The sequence below is a fragment of the Porites lutea genome, chromosome 1 (genome assembly GCF_958299795.1).
Source record: "Porites lutea chromosome 1, jaPorLute2.1, whole genome shotgun sequence".
Taxonomy (NCBI): Eukaryota; Metazoa; Cnidaria; class Anthozoa; order Scleractinia; family Poritidae; genus Porites; species Porites lutea.
Genome location: NC_133201.1, coordinates 41,442,782 through 41,460,046, shown reverse-complemented (window position 1 = coordinate 41,460,046; position 17,265 = coordinate 41,442,782). Strand labels below are relative to the sequence as shown.

General features: G+C 39.0%; 2 protein-coding genes across 2 annotated transcripts in view; both read left to right on the top strand.

Moving 5' to 3' along the window:
- The first annotated feature begins 5,830 nt into the window (after nt 1–5,830).
- Nucleotides 5,831–17,265, top strand: part of LOC140951189 (uncharacterized) — a 54,064-nt gene continuing 42,629 nt past the window's right edge. The window contains exon 1 of the mRNA XM_073400431.1: nt 5,831–5,967. The gene's annotated coding sequence lies outside the window, so the exon portion shown is untranslated. The remainder of the gene's footprint in view (nt 5,968–17,265) is intronic.
- On the top strand, nt 9,730–12,029 carry LOC140951179 (uncharacterized). The gene has a single exon (XM_073400409.1). It carries the CDS (start codon nt 10,073–10,075, stop codon nt 10,826–10,828), a length of 756 nt encoding a protein of 251 aa, XP_073256510.1. The 5' UTR covers nt 9,730–10,072; the 3' UTR covers nt 10,829–12,029.

Here is a 17,265-nt window from a genome sequence, read left to right as displayed (position 1 = left end):
AAGCGTTTTGCGTTTTTTTCTCGGGAAAGTTAAGTTAATATATATAAAAGCAGTAGAAAACTTTTTTCCTCTTTTTTCATAGCTGATATAAACAGTCGAGGGGTTGGGAGAATTCTCGACAGTTTAATATGCAATCCCTAGACGAAGACTCTTGAAATTTAACTACAGGCCATTTGCACGGTGGCGTCATGTTACTACTACGACCAGAATCCGGAATCCTTTTGAAATTTCGTTTTTCCTTTCATATTTAAATTTTGTAATCCCAGTGAGGTTTGAATAACAAAATCCCCAATTTGCGCAAGAAAGCAAAACCCTGAAGGATTCTGGTCGTAGTGGTAAAATGGTGTCCTTGTGCAAATGGCCTGTTGTGGTAGATGAAGGCCCTAGTGCTTCTAGTCTTTGACTAGTGTAACAACGTTCTTTAATTATATGTTGTATTGAGCAGTGTTGAGTCGTGTTAAGTGAATTGACTAGAAACATTCTTTAATAGTGAATTGAACTAAATTTCAATAAAGCATGTGCAGTCTTCAAAATGAGAGATTATTTGATATCCTAGTGATGAAGACTACATCATTTGCCATGAAAAGGGTAAATTCTGATGGAAAATGTCACAAAGCAGAGGTCAGTGGGAAAGAGGGGCAAATCGGCAGGATGCCATTTCTGATGGAAATATGGGTAACCCCTACTCTCCACCCCCTTTCACCTCTTGAAAATTTGGGAACAAATTGTTCAGCATTTTCTCAACATTTTCCAAAAAATTGGTTTTGTACTTTCTGTTAGTCTAGAGGAATTTCAGTTTCATATTACCCACCTTCCCAGCCTACACATACACTCTTAGTCCTCAAGAGACATGTCATTGCATCTCCTCTTATGCTGGAACTGTTGTGAAGATAACTATACACGTTTCATTTGAATTGTAAATATCATCCTTGGGAATTGATTGATGATATGCAAATGAGTATATTATATAATAGGAAACATTGGCACTCTTTGTCCCATTCACTTCACTTTGTCAGTGACGCAAAGGGCGATTGGCGACCCACCTGCCCTCCCCAGTGAGTAATATTTAAGCCAGGTTTCAGACTACCTATATTCAATTCAGTCTAGATCTTGGGCTTGTCCCGGGTCATGTTGATTCCCCATACCTTACTATAATGTCATGAATAACAATAACCAGAGATGAATATTATTCTCATGGATTTTTTTACTTAGTGATCATTTTGCTTATTGCCATCTTGTTTGATTGACAGGCTGCAATATTGTAAGGGGAATCAGTTACTTCTCACTTTTAGGGGTTAAAACATACATGTGCAGTACAAGCTGGCTTCAAAACACGTTCTGTAAAATACTCTTTAAAATTCAGGGCCGAGTTGTTCAAATCAGGGTTAAGATAACCCAGGGTTAGTGCAAGATTTGAATTCAGATTTGAAAGCTTAAAAAACATTTCAGTTTTAATTCTTTTTGTCTACAAGTTGATGATTGAAAGCTCCAAATAAAACAGAGAAAATTATCCGAGAAAATGCTTTTGAGCACAAGAAAGAGAAACCCGGGTTTAATTTAACCAGGGTTTAAGAGCGAATCGGCCCTCGAACAACTGGGCCCTGATGTCAACCTATGCCAAATGTTTCTGGTGCCAGCTCCTAGTTAATAAGGAAAACCTTTTGTACTCCAGTCTGTGTAAGATCTTTTGTGGTCAGTTATAAATTTGCTTTATGACCCAGAAAGGACACAACATATTATCATAAATTGCATAAAATGTTTTAACCTGGGTTAATTCTCAGTTTACTTCATTGCCCAATTATTCATGAATAATTTAGGTGCTAGGACGCAAAATCAACCTGGGTTAAACAATTTTAACCTGAATTTAATTTTGACATAGTTGTTACATATACTTAATGCTTCCTTCAGCTTCACTTCTCTCTTTTGTACACTCAAAGCAGATTTCCTTAAATTTACAAAAAATCAGCTGAAATATAATATTACACAAAGAAAATACAAGTTAATGGCCTTGGGTTAACTGATGAGTGCATGTTAGTCAGAGAAGCACAGCTTTTGAGTTTAAACACCACATACTGTATCAACTATTTGCTATCCTCTTAAATTAGATAGAAAACGGAAACAGAAACAGAAACAGGACTATGAATCACAACTTCATTCATAAGCACATGGTTTTTCTTACAACTATGCTACAATTGCACATGCGGGGGAATCAGTGACGTAATAGCATGTTATGCAACATGTCACACATACATTGCCCATAGCAAATTGAAAGGGTTTATATAGCTATAAGTAGGTGCACAACAAGCATTTGTCCCTGGTTTTCATTAACTGATAGCAATTAATGGGTAGCATGACAGGGACATTCTTGTAAATGCGTTGTTTTCATGTGACACTTACGTGAAAAGGCTATAATTTAACGTATGAAATCCAGTTTGCACAGTTTATTTTTGGAGCAAAAACTACCTATTTTGTCCCTTGAAAAGAAAAAGTAACATTAAGATGTCTTTGTCCTCTCTCTACTATTCTAATCGTGCAGCTTCTTTATAGGGGGAGAGGGTGGGAGGACAGTCTTTAAACACCAGGCCCCGGTTGTTCAAACGTTGGATAGCACTATCCACCGGATAAAAATCTATCTAGTGGATAACGCAATTGGTTTCCCTAATACTTATCCGCTGGATAGTGATTTATCCGGTGGATAGCGCTATCCAACGTTTGAACAACCGGGACCTGGTAAATAATGAGAGTGAGGAACACAAAAACAAATAAGGGCTCCAAATTTATGCATTTACATTGTCAGCTGAGCACATTTAAAAGGCCAGCTAGTTAATTATTTAAAAAGACCCCGGTTTGTTGTTTGACTTGTTTTTTGTAAGCCCTGAATAGTGATTCAAAAAGCCAGTCTCACAGACAATTCAACTTTGATTCGGGTTATGATGATTGTTCAACACTTTAGCGGAGAGGTCTTAAAATAGCTACAAGTGGGAATCTGTATTAGAATCATGTTCAAGAAGTTAACTTTATAAACTTTAAGTACATAAGGTTTTACAGACCTGAACTGTTAACAGTCTATTTTTAAAAAAGTATCATATAATATTAGTTGTCAGGCTCAGCCTTGCTGGTCTTGCTGGGGCATGATAACTAATATTCCTCTTTGTAAGAATTATAAGACAATGGAAATTAGCATACAATCTTGTCAGTTTTCTCGTCACTGGGTCAAGCAACTCGTAGGTGGGGTTGGGAATACAGGGCCGAGTTGTTCAAAGCTGGGTTAAGATAACCCAGGGTTAAGTGTGAGATTTGAATTGAGATTTCTTAAAGAGCATTTCAGTTGTAATTTTTTTTGTGTACAAGTTGATGAAAAATTATCCAAGAAAATGCTTTTGGTCACAAGAAAAAGAAACCCGGGTTAAATTTAACCCCGGGTTAAGCGCTATTCGGCCTTCGAACAACTGGGCCCAATCTTAAGTCACAACTGCACACTTGCAAAATACATGTAAACACTCTGATTTTTTTGGTCATTAAGAAATTCATTAACAAGTAAAGCTAGGACAAACAAGTCGACGTCTGAATGCCACAAAACAGGAAATAAATTAAGCACTGCTGTGTTCATAGGCAAATGGATAGAGTATACAAATTTCCATGCTTCAAGTTAATGAATAGCAAATCATGCAGCTCTTTTCATGGGTATAACAAGTCATTCTTACAGACAAGCTTACATGAACAAAAAATAGCAGTATGCAAAATGGCATTTTCTACTATTATATATTTTTGTAGTGGCATGGCTGATATGAAATGAAATGAAAGCATTTTGATGGTTCATTAATATCAGAAGGAACAATTCCTGGAGGAGGTCTCTTGTTGTCTAAGCACTTAGGATCATTAGGCCAACGGAATAAAATCTGTCAACTCTTCCATAAGCAACTTAACCCAAAGTACAGGGGATCTCTTCCATGAACATGCAGGTCTGTCAATCTACTACTTCAAAGAGCATTTATGAATTTATAGCATACAATTTACAACACATGCGGTGCCAAGTTTGCACAAAATTACCCGGGGGGGTACTCGATATATCCTTGGGTGGGGAGGTGCAGCTCGGCCCCACATACCCTGACCCTGTTTAAGACAAAAATCGCTGATTTTCCTACGTCCCTGTTTAAGACAGAATTCCGATTTTTGATACCCAGTTTAAGACATTCGTAGAACATAAGCGCAGGCTGTTTATCGTCTAAGAACAGGGTTATGGGCTCCTGTCTGAGAAAAGATACCCTGTCTAAGACAAAAATTGATAAAATCGATACCCTGTTTAAGACAAAAATACCGAAAAACATACCCTGGCTGGCCGCACGTCCCCATTAAGCCCTTATAAGGGAGTCCCCCCCGGGCAAAATTAGTCTCTTGTATAATCTAGTAGTCGCGTTTTACCCAGTGAATAAAAAATCATATTAAACCATAAGACCCTCATCCCTGGAAGTGGTTGTACAATATGTTCGATCATAGCACTTTGACAAGGGTTATTGCGATGGATACCTCAAAAATCCTCTATTGACAGCCGTTTCTTTCAATAAGCCCCCCATCCCTTATAAGGACACTCCCCCTATTTAGGTCAGTTTAAGTTACCTTAAGCCGCCCTCCCCTCCCTCCTTATTCTTCACAAACAAATCAGAGAGCACCCTGTCTCTACCAAGGCTCCCTCAAACATGTTGAAATAGCGCCTCAGCAGCAGGGGGCGGGGGGGGGGGGGGGTAACTAGAGGATTTACGGCTGGTGGTCGCTTACAAGAGATTGTCACACAAGATTCTCATTATTTATTTACATATTTTGAATAATATAAAGGAAAAAAAAGAAATGGAAACTACTGTGGTTAAAAACTTCGACTCTGGCTTACACCCTCGTTTCTCGCGGCTCGCGGCTTAATTCGCCACTCGCGTCTTAGGTTTCGCGTGCAGTAACTTTGCAAAGAAAATAAGGATTGCAAAAAAAATTCGTCATAGCGATTTTTCTTTCCCGTTTATCCAAAACGGGAAATTTCACTTCTGTTGGGCTACAAAACCGCGCAAGTGAAACAGGAGACTGGGAATAATTGTCACGTCTTTTCGCCGCAGATCTCCCAGTCATTTTGTTATTTGTGTGACAGTGCGTGGACAAATTTTTGAGCTTCCCTGACCTTTTTGGATCAGAAACAGCAGAAATCAATAAAAAGTCGCCAAAGTGCGAATTTGAATGCCTGTAAACAAGAATAACGAGTTTTGAAAGCTATGTAGCCTGCGAACAGCAGACGTATTTCCGGTCGTCGCTTCTTTTCGGAGAGAGAAGCGACAACCGGAAATGATTCTGCTGTTCGCAGGCTAAGTGATACGGAACATTTAGACGTGAAATCAATCGGGTCAAGCGCGCACATCTGCAAGACAGAGCTAGGATTAGACGAAGATGAAGAAGATATGTACCATTGAGATCCAGAAGGACCCTATGTAGATGAGCTTATTTTAGAAGAGGGATGGCTAACAAAGTACAGCCGAGAACTAGAAGAGAATGAAAGGAGAAACCAGGAGCTGCCAAACCGCTTTGACCGGATCCGGTTGAACCCGAGACGTTTTCGCTCGATTTCACACCTTTGAATTATCAGCCTGAAAAACCTTATCATACGCTGCCGTAGACTACGAGTAGTCCCCATTGTAGAGCGAGGTGATTTTTACGCGCGCTTACGTTTGGCTCGCTCTACTATCCCTGAGGAAAAATGGGGACTACGCGTAGTCTAACGCTGCCGATAAAGGAAAGGATGAAAGGTGGATTCTTTTAACTTAAACATCGTTTTCCTTCTTTTTTATTTCAAAGGTGCACATTTGGCAAATCCCGGGGAATGAATTTGCTGCAAGGAAATCGAAAACTGCGTCGAAACATTTGGTGGTACCGCCGTTCTGAATGAGGTCGATATCGTCTGTTTACGTAGCCTCACGAAGCTGGCGCGCGGTAAGTAGTAGTTTGTTTTCAGAAAGGGCTAGCGTGACACGGGCTATCCATGGCATGACGGATATTAACGTTTAATGTATGGGGCTGAAACCAATTAGGGACATAATTAGGGACGGACCATTAGAAAAGTTGTGGGGGGGGGGGGGGGAGGGATTTTTTGACCCGCAGAAATTTTATTTCGTTATCAAATTCCTTGTATGATTTTTTTTAGGCCGTAGCATGAATATTTTTAGGGTTCATTAGCGTGCATCAATTTTTTTCCATTCAATTTTCCCTTGCGCGAATAATTTTTTGTACTTGGCCCGCCCCCCACCCGATAAGTTTTCTAATAGTCCTTCCCTTACCCTGACTGGGTTATGAGACTCTGGACTATGGACCGCCTGGACTACACATGTTAGCCTGCGAGCAACCTCTCGCTTTGGCCGAGCAAAGCGAGTCTCGCGAAAACGCGCGAGCGAGCGGGCAAGGCCCCTGGCTCGCGCGTTCTCGCGGCTCGCTTCGCTCGCCTAAATAGGAGAGCTTACTCGCAGGCTAGACACATGTGAGCGTATTTTCAATTATGCGATGCGATACTAGTGCATTGAGGTAAGATAAGCGCATAACTAAAATACAGCGTATCCCTATTTCATATTTATGCTTTCGAGTGGGCTCTGCGGTTCGCTGGAGACTTGAAAACGAAATATATAAAATATCAGCAAGTCCACAGCAACAAACCAATGAGTGGTGCCGGATCTCCCAGTTGTCGACCTGGATCAGTACAATTAAACTTGTAGAAAAATATGAAACGGCAAACTGATCCTTCAGGCAAGGCGATGAAGCCGGTAAAAAAAAATGAAACAAAAAAATATATATTTAAACAAAGTGTCCTTTATTTCGGTTTGAAAACAAACCTTCCCAAGTGGCTCGGCGGCTCGCGAGTCCCTAACCGCTAAAACATACCTAGCTTGTTTCTTGTTTTTCACTCTACTGTCTGAACACCTAGGACAGATGGCTAAAATTGAACGGATACTTCATTCACACGGAATCGAACCGTTCATTATTTTCGCACTGTTCACACGGAACTCGACGAACCAGGTTGAACTTTAACTTTTGTCAGTGGTTTAACCCCAGACGTAGTTAATCGGTAAAAATCGTTATCGGAAATCAATCGATATCATCGACATTAATCGATTTAATCTGCCGATTAATATCGATTGATATGGGAAATCGATAGACATCGAAGTCACCGCAAAAATAATTTATCGACTATTATGGATTACCAAAATCGATAACAATCGATAGGAATCAAAAGTAATCGATAACAAGGAATAATCTTGAAGTGAATATTCTGAACATGAGGATGCCATTTGGCCAGCAACACCCATTAGACCGGCTTGTTTTTTTAACACCAGGCATTTTATTTTGATGACTTCAGTAACTACTCCAGGCCCAGGCCCACCAGATTCCTTTTTTCTGCCTGTTTCGTTTCCTGGTTTGTTTTAATAGATCTTTACATGTCCATTCAATCCAGACGTGGTTCTTTCTTAGTCGTTCCTGTTTCACTTGCGCGGTCAGTTTGTAGCCCACCGGAAGTGAAATGTCCCGTTTTTGGTAGGTTAAAAAACGGAAAACAAAAATCGCCATATCGAATTTTTTTTGCTATCCTTGTCAAGGTCGGCTACATTTACTTAGGCTGGAAGAGAGTAGAACCAGAGGGAAGTGATGTCGATGCCATGGGTAGTAGGGATGACAACCCGAGGGGGGGGGGGACTGCCATATGAAAAGGGCGGGGATGCTCGCCGTCTCGCTTAGGGGTGTAAATGTCGGATTTTGGTCTCACTTAGGGTGTTCTGGGCAAAACGCCGTTATATTTAGCCGTAAAGGTCTCTTTTAGGGTTGCACGCGAAGAAATATAAAAAATTAGGACCAATTTAGATTTCAAGGAAACTGCCCACTTACCCCTCCCCTAAGCCAACATTTTGCCTTAAGTGGGAATTAAGTGTTAATGTTAGTTTAGGGAAGGGGTAGGTGGGCGGTTTCCCGGAAACCTAAATTGATCCAAAAATTATATTAATATGTTCAATTCGTTTTATTTACTCGATTTATGTAATCAAAGTTTAAATTGTCTCTTTTAGAGGTCGAAAAAAAGGCTGGGCCACGGCTAGATTCTTCTCTTTTAGGGGTTTAGTTCAAAATTTCCGACGAGCATCCCCGTTGCTAGTCATATGGGAGTGTCGCGGGTATGTCTAGTGACACAAAAATTGCTTTAATTGCTCGGGCGTTTCCGCAGAACAAGTGTTTTGACACCGGAATTAAACTGGGAATTCGGTAAACAGATTTCCACCAAAATGATAAAGGGTATGCATTTTGTATTTTGGCCCTAAAGAACTGGATGCCTTCATGTTTAGATATTTATTATTGTCAAGGACAAAGTCTTATTCCCATGCACCTCTTTTACGGTTCAATTTAAGTTGCAGTATGAATACTGACATCAAGGCATCATGCGAGCGGTACCCTAATTTCTTGTTACAACAAACTCTTAAAAGAGATCCATAAAAAGGGAGTGAAAAATAATAATGATGATAATAATCAAAAATTAAAAAAAAAAACAGATCAGTCCTGTGAACGGTCTAACATTTTTCTAACATCGAGGTTCATCCATTCCTCGGAGAAACACTTAGCAACCAATTATTGAAAATATTATTAGTATAGGAAATCTCATTTACAGAATAAACTTTATTTGACGTTTTAGTCAATAAGACATATCTTTTTTAGAAGTTACATATTGCTGAAAGTTTTTTGGCTCTTCATGAAATAAATGATACCCATTTTTCTCTGTAATACTGTTTTGGCGGTCTGGTGCACGAAATTAGAAAGGAAGCAAAAAATTTAGCACTTTCCGGCGAAACTCAAACTGTGTTCTGCAGCTCTGAATAGCTGTTTTATCAATAAAGTAAACGACACCCGAGTACCACAATAAATAAACAGCGGGACCTGGCGCCATTGAACGCAAATAGTGGCGGGAAAAAAGATTAAACAAAATTAAAATGTTCACGCGAACATTGAGTAAGACCGCAGGAACTATAAGATCAGTAATCTTCATTCACGAGCAAAGTCTTTAAGTTTTACTCGTTACCTTTATTGCATCTTTTTTTTGGAGGGGGGGGGGGGGGTGGGGGGGAGTTCTTTTTCTGGTACTTAAAAAGAAAAAAAAAGATCAAGAAAATTCTAAGACACTAAACAAAAACTGACCGTTACGGATATTATAAAAAAAGCTCCAATTAAGGCGTTCGGATTTATCTCTGTACTAGTTTTGGCCGACTAAGAATAAAACCACGAAAATGCAGTGAAGTCGTTATATTATGTCTGTCAGCCAGGCACCTTGATGAGTTGCGTTCCTGTCTATGTTTTCTGAATGTTTCAGCAATAAATTACATCGAAACGGAAAGTAACTTCGAAATTCAATATCAGTCTGTCTTTTCTTTTCGAAAAGGTAAGTCCGCACAGAAAGACATTTATTTACTTCCTGGATAGTTTTGGGCATTGTATTATTAGACTTAACAAAAAGAGTTCTTAGAGTTCTTTTAGTTAAAAAGCAATCCTTAGCTCTAAAATTACGAACTTGTCAGTTAATGCGGTGGCTCTATGAAGCAGTAAAGTGATCTTCCACGGTTATTTAGCGGACAACATTGCGATTTTATAAACATATAGATTTACCTTGCATAAAAAGAGATATTTATCGAACTGAGTCGTCCGTTACCTCATCATAGCAGTTATGATTAAAGATATTTTTCACTTCTTAAACTGTTCGCGAAATCAAAATTTCGATCATTAAAATTTCATGTTCATTATTTCGCGTGTAATTAAAACACGAGATGAGAAAATACGTTTAGCCAATAGAAAGCGATGGCTTTGTTCATTGCTTCACTCTTTTTGAATTAAACGCAAATACTATCATTGTCACATCGACAATGCAAAAACATCATGAAGTTTGCTTTCTGCTTCCCCATCGGGACACTATTTTAAACTCAGCTTTATATCGACACAGTCTCGGCTCGCTCATCGCACGCAAAAATTTGATGATTAAACCACACTACATGATCGAAGTGAATTTAGCTAGACAGCGATGGCTGCACTTGTAGCGGACGTAACCCGCGTCGAAAGCCTCACTGAACAATTGGGGCGACATAGCCTTGACGAAGACTTAATTCAACGAACTGAAAAAAACTTCGTCTCCACTCAGATTTCGCCAGACAACAGCGCTTCTGATGTCAGAATTTCGTCCCACCTTGCCGATACTTGGCTTGGCATCGTTGATAGGACACCCACCAACAGCAAATATAATAAGCGAGGGGCTCAAGGGATCAAACAACACATCGTAAGCCGTAAATTGCAGCCTCTTATTCTCAGAGAAACACCGAAGCTTGTCAATGAAGTTCGCATCGTTAAATTTGTTAGCAACAAACGAAATTTGAGGCGAAATCATGCGGTGAAACTTGAGAGAGATGGGAGGGAGTATGAAAAGGATGCATTAAACACTCGATATGGCAGAGTGGAGGAGGGATTTGACCAGTCAAGCTCGAGCGATGATGAGCTGCGAGAGCTGTTTTTGTGCAACACTAAAACACCTGAAATGGACAAAGAAATGCAAGAAAACTCGAATAGTGCAGAGGTTAATTTTCGAGCAGCCGGCTTAGTTGAGGAAAAAGTCGACAAAGCCGACACTGGGAGGAAAAGGAACAAAATGTGCCGGGGGAGTTTGAAAAAGAAAATAAAAATTTTGAGGCCATGCCTTGATTTAGAGAAAATGGAAGCAAGGAGATTGGACGACCTCAAGATTGACAACAAAGGACCGGAAAATATATTTCATCCGATTCATTAAGTGTAGTGGCAAACGGAAAACAATAAACATCATTTGCTGCAATTCATAAGCTGACCTAAAATAATTCACATCTGATCATGACAGCAGCCTCGAAGGAAATTTTGTTTCGCAGCCAAGACCAACTACCTTCATTTGAAGAAATAGCCAGTGTTTTAAATTTTACAAAGCGATGAGGTTGCATCTATTGTCAGGGTGCACCTCAATAGTTAAGTACATGACGTTCTGTGTACAGTACCTAATGTGCTTTTCAGAGAAACTGCATATGACATTTCTTTGAGTTAGGACACGACTCAGAATTTTTTTTTTCCACAATAGAATGTGGTCATGATATTTAGTTTGAGATGTCCAAAGTTAGGCGATTATGTGAGAGCAAAATATAGATTAGAGCGAAATACCGGAAACAATACATAGATGTAAATGTTATACTATCTATGAACAACAAAATTACAGTGACTCATTTGAATTTAAAATATACGAAGGCTTTAATCTACGACTGTTTGCCGAACTTGTTCAATATACGATAACATGCAGAACTACAGTAAGATCTCAGCTTGTGATTCCAAGCAGGCGGAGCTACAGAAGAAAGATCATCTTGATCGGAAGTTTTCTCAAATTCAGTTTGAGCTGTAGAATTTGGCACTGATAAACTTTTTTTTTTTTTGATAAAAAGTGATAATTAATTCTGTGTGACCCCTTTATTGTTTATATTCCAACTAAGGCTCTTCAAGCCCTGACGTTCGGGTCCTTTTTCTCGACACCTTTTTTGTCATAACCTCTATAGTTTTCCAAACGTTTGAGCCGTCTTTTTTTTGTTGCTCGAGGTTAGAGATACGTATTGGAGGCCGATAATGATAACATTTGTTTGACAATTTTGTTATTTTAATTTGAAAACCAGTCCAGGTTGTGGTGACTGATTCGAAATGGTATGTAACTGAGGGGAAATAAAGACCCTTTAGCCTGTGCTAAGTTTGTTTACTTTATTGACATTATACAAACACTTAGCAGCAGTTGCCATTAATGGAAATTTTCAGAACTGACTTTCTTCAGTCCAAGAACGGCGGCTTTTGGTCTAATGTTAAGTTGACAAAATTTGCTTATGTTAAATGATTATGTATATTTGCCCTAACACACTGACATCTGTGTCGAGCCCAGGTTGATAACGCAGCATCTGCCAGTGCTCGTGTCGACACTATTCTTGCCTCTAAAAAATCAACTGCACATAACTTATTTTCTTAATTAATCACCTCGGTCTTGCTAGTGTCTGTTACAAACTTGGCCTGGTAGAAACGCGGTGATGGGTTTGACATGAAACTGCAGTTTATTTGGGGCTAGAGGTTTTAAGAGTTTGTTTAATTAATCGTGAAAAATATTTCATTCATTGGAGATCAACAGTGTTCTTTTCTTTCCACTCCCCTTACTATATTGGTCCTAATGTTCACTAAGGTAAATAAAACGTATTGAAGATCTGGAAAACAATTATATGGATATGGTGTGACTAATTATCAAATGAAAAATCTTTGCTCTAGTTTTTTCTTCGAAGTACAATATCTTTCAATGTCGAAACTTTTGTTTACTAGAGAGAATAAAAAAGTGGAATTCACATTAAACAAAAGTCTTTAACCAACAAAGAACTTTTCCAGACGTTTAAAATTTATTCAGGTTTGAATGGGTAAACTTTCTTGTACAAAATAATTATGTTGGACTCCCTACCTTGTGTCTGCTCATAATAATTCGCTATGCAAACAGTCGGTCAGTCAAGTAAGAGTTAATTACTTTGGTCCCTTTTTGAAAGAAAGGGCGAACAGTACAGAGCTTAAAGAGATTTTATTATATCTTGATGTAAGACACCAGGAAATTGTTCAAGGAGGCTTTAGGTAATCCGCGGAAAATACCTTTTCTTACTCTAATCGCTTAATTGGTGTTGTCTTATGAGACAAATGATACGGAGACCAACTTTGTGTTTAAAAAGATAATTGATGCTTTTCTCTCGCGTTTTTAAAAAAAACTTACAGCAAGTCATGGTAGTTTTGCAGCACGCGGCCTCGTGCCGAAAAATGCAGTTACACGTGATACACATGCTAACGGTTATCATCAAATCAGATGTTCACTACAGCATTGCACCCAGTATTGTTGCCATGTTTTTGGTATTATTCAATGTCGATTCAAGACTATGGGGAATGCCCATACTACCAGAAATTGCTATAGGACAAAAACGCGGAACATTTGGTTGCAACTGAGCTCGATGCAAAGTAGCGAAAGATAAAGAAATGCAATGAAAGATGAACTGATGGTGAACACAACGTGTGCTGGTTAATCAGCTGATCAATGGTGACCCTCTGGAAAAAACAGTCGAATCTTAAGGTAGCAAGGTCGTACAGTAAGAAAGGCATTTCAATAAACGTATTGAAGTTACGTTTCTTTTGGTATCAAAGATACACTTAAATAAACGTACAACACTATGTATTTACTGTCGTCTGAACTCCTGTTTGCTTTTCGTCATATTCAGATCAGAACCGACCATTGTTATTCACTGAAGACAGTTAAGATTGGGCTCTATTGTCTAGTAAGAGTAAATAATGAATGCCTTTGATATCTTTGTCTATCTCATTTTGACTGTACACTTAACCAGCCGGCAAGAATTATTTACTTTGGTTGTCTATAGAACATGTCTCAAGCTCGTTTATCAAAATAGTGATGAAGCTTGGACATGTTTGCAATCACTGTCACACGTTTCCTCTCGGTTCTTAACCTGATATAGTACTTAGAGCCAGATAGGTTTTGTTCTGGATCAGACGTCGGCTGAAATCTTGTTTACTGGACAATTGCAATTTTCAGGAGCGCATAGGCTTATGACTGTTTTTTATTAGTATTTGCCAACGTAAACAGTCTAATGGCGGCCAAAATGAAGTAGATTCCATGACCATATTGACCATTCCAGCGATTGTCAGAAAAATGTACGCATGACATTTGCTAAGTAAACTTACTTATTAAGACAAAGAAATGGTGCAAAATTTAGCTTTCACACTTGTGAAACAGACCAGAAAAACAATTAGGCCATGACTATCGAATGTTTAATGCTTCGTCATTGATGCTGTTTAGAGTGGTTTTCGTTTGAGTGTCGTAAAACCAAAACCAAAGTAATTACTCTGGCCAATCACATAGGACACAGACAATACATTGAACCAATCAAAACTCGAAGTAATTACATGTGGCTGACGCAAAGCGCGGGAAAATGCATGCGAGCGCGTCACAATTGGCTTTGGTTTTACTTCTGATTGGATGAAAAGGTGGCGCGAATCTTTTAAGCCAATCGCATCGTGTAGAAAGTGCAAAACCAATTACTTTTCGACACTCAAATGAAAACCGCTCTAATCTGAGGACAAAATCATTTCATATCAGAGCTCATAACGTAGTGTTAGTCGTTTGAGAAGTCAGAATAGACAGGAATAGAGTAATGTTACGTAGAATAAGCGTGCCTTATTCGAAATCATAAGGCCAAACGTTTTCACTTTTGCGGCGTTTGTTATAATCGATGATGCAGGTGCTGCCGCGCTTGCGCGTATCGTCAGAGTATGATTAGATTCTTTTGTCGGAAAGAAAATTTCAAGAAAAACCTCTGGGACCAGGGTACGTTAGCCCCACGGTCTGCGTTTTACGCTGACCGGCCGATGATCTAACAGACCGCAATAGTCATCTCATTTAATTTACCGGCTTGAATAGCCTCAGCCCGGGGGGGGGGGGGGGGGGGTACTCCCTTATAAGGGCTTAATGGGGACGTGCGGCCAGCCAGGGTATGTTTTTCGGGATTTTTGTCTTAAACAGGGTATCGAATTTATCATTTTTTGTCTTAATCAGGGCATCGATTTATCACAAAGGACTGCAAAGGACCGCAAACGAATATGCCGGAAAACGTAGGATCTATAAAGACCTGATCAGCAAAAATGAAAAGTAGACATATTAAATTCTGAATGTCTTAAACAGGGTATCAAAAATCGGAATTCTGTCTTAAACAGGGTAGGAAAATCAGCGATATTTGTCTTAAACAGGGTCAGGTTATGAGGGGCCGCGCCCCACCCAGGGATATATCGAGTACCCCCCCCCCCCCCCCCGGGAGCCTCAGCAGTATCCAATGCTAGCAATCGGAAAATAATTAACCAGCGGATAGATCGGCATGCTGAGCGTACAGTTCAGAGAGTTTATCCAAGTTGTCGTTATGGAAGAGTGTTCAGATCATTATGGGAACTTGCTTTAAAATCGCCCCATGTTATGGAATTTATGCAATATGCTTAAATGTAATCTGTCAAAGACTGAGATTATCAATTTCTCTTCGCGTTTTTCACCTGCTGAACCGATTGGTTCGAGTAAAGTCGGTGATCATTATGTTCAGCCTACTAGTGTTGTCAAAGACCTTGGAGTCACGCTTGATTCACACCTCACCTTTGTTCCCTCTGTCAACAACACCTGCGTCGCGCTCTTTCGCGTTCGTTTCATTCTATTGGCAGAATCAGAAAATATCTTTAGCAAGCGGATGCTGAGCGCATTGTCCATGCCTTCGTTTTATCGATATTGGATTGTTGTTAGTAATAGTTTGCACTATGGAATTCCCTCTCGTGAAATTGAGAACCTTCAGAGATTGCAGAATACCGCGGCAAGATTAACTGTGTGCATGAAGAAGACTTATCACATCACTCCTGTTTTAAAAAAGTTGCACTGGTTTCCTGTTAATGACAGAATAACTTTTAAGTTACTGTTGATTACGTACAAGTCTGTTTATGGCCTTGCCCCGGTGTATATTAATGAATCATTACACTCCCTGCATGTCGTTCTCTTCGTTCTAGTGATTCCAGCCTCCTAGTTATCCCCAAGACTAATACAGTTGCTTACGGAGAGAGATTTTTTGCGGCAATTGCTCCGAAGTTATGGAATCAGCTACCGCTTGCCATTAGACAAAGTAACTCTGTTGATAGTTTTAAAAGGGCTTTGAAAACCGAACTGTTTCGTGAGAGCTCTCTCTTCTAGTTGTAAAAAGCATCGAGACATATATATATAATATGAAGAATGCGTTTTTAAGAACTGTAATTATTATTATTATTATTATTATTATTATTATTATTATTATTATTATTATTATTATTATTATTATTATCATCATTATTATTGTTGTTGTTGTTATTAAGGGAATCCAAGACAGTTTTGGATTCTGGATTCCAAGTACCGTATTCCGGTCTTTGTCGGTGGATTTCAATCGTTAGTGGGATTCTGGATTCCTTGAGCTGTATTCCTGATTCCAAAGCCCAAGATTCCAGATTGCACAAGCAAAATTTTCTCGGATTCCGGATTCCATAGGCAAAATTTCACGGATTCCGGAATCCGAATTCCTTACAAGCGGCGATTTAAATGCTGAGAGCGATTTCAATTAACTACGCGTTAACGGGGCATTAAACACAGTAAATAAATAGACAGAAAGCCTGGTGGTCATGAGGACCAACTGAATCAGGTCCGGTTTAATTTTAAACGTCGAACTATTCATAGATCATGTACCGAACCCACAAATCCCTTCAATTAAGTACACGAAAAGTTCGACGTTTTGAGGCAATAAAGTCCGGCTTATATTCGGTGTAAAAAAAAAAAACGTGTAAAACTCACAAGTGACGTAAATCAATTAATACAAATAAGCTAGCCAGTGAGAAGTCAACACAATAGAGCCAAGGAAAATAATAGCTAGAAAACAATGAAAAACTTCACAGGTTTTTACACCGAGGACGACCCTAAAGTCTGCTATGTCTAATTTGGGTCGAACCATGAATTAAGGTCGAGTGATTTCGACTGTGGAGCGACTCCGTTTCAAACGTCGAATTTTTCATGTGCCAAATCTAATGTATAAATTACTATAATTTATTTTGGCTGACAAGCATGCTAGATCATTGTACATCATAAAAATGTGATTGGTTCCGACTGTAATAAACTTTGACGTTTGAATTAACCGTCGAACCTTTATAATTTTGGTCGACCCAAATAGGTTTTACGTTTTAAATGAAAAGTTTGACGTTTGAACTGGGCCTTAGTATTAAAATTTCAGATAATATCTAGATGTTTTCTTATTATTTCTAGTCAATTTCAATAGTGGAAAAAAGAGAGAGAGTTATAACTTTAATTTATGATCTTACTCTAAAATGCAAATAATAGCAGTTTCATTTCCAAGACTCAGGGGGCCACAGCTGGTGTTTAACACCTCTAGCCTTGGAAACGTCTTTATTACGCAAATCATTCTCTTCAAAATTGTTCTATTATGCATATTTTATTAGTTATGTCTACCTTTAAGCCATTTGTCGTCTGCTCGAGATCCCAAGCCAAAGGCTAAAATTTGGAAGAAAAATACAAGTCCATAATTTGACTCTAACGATGCATGGAACATTGGAGATACGAGTAATTTTCAA

Coding starts and splice junctions, on each gene's coding strand:
- LOC140951179 (XM_073400409.1), top strand. CDS start 10,073: ATGGCTGCACTTGTAGCGGACGTAACCCGCGTCGAAAGCCTCACTGAA.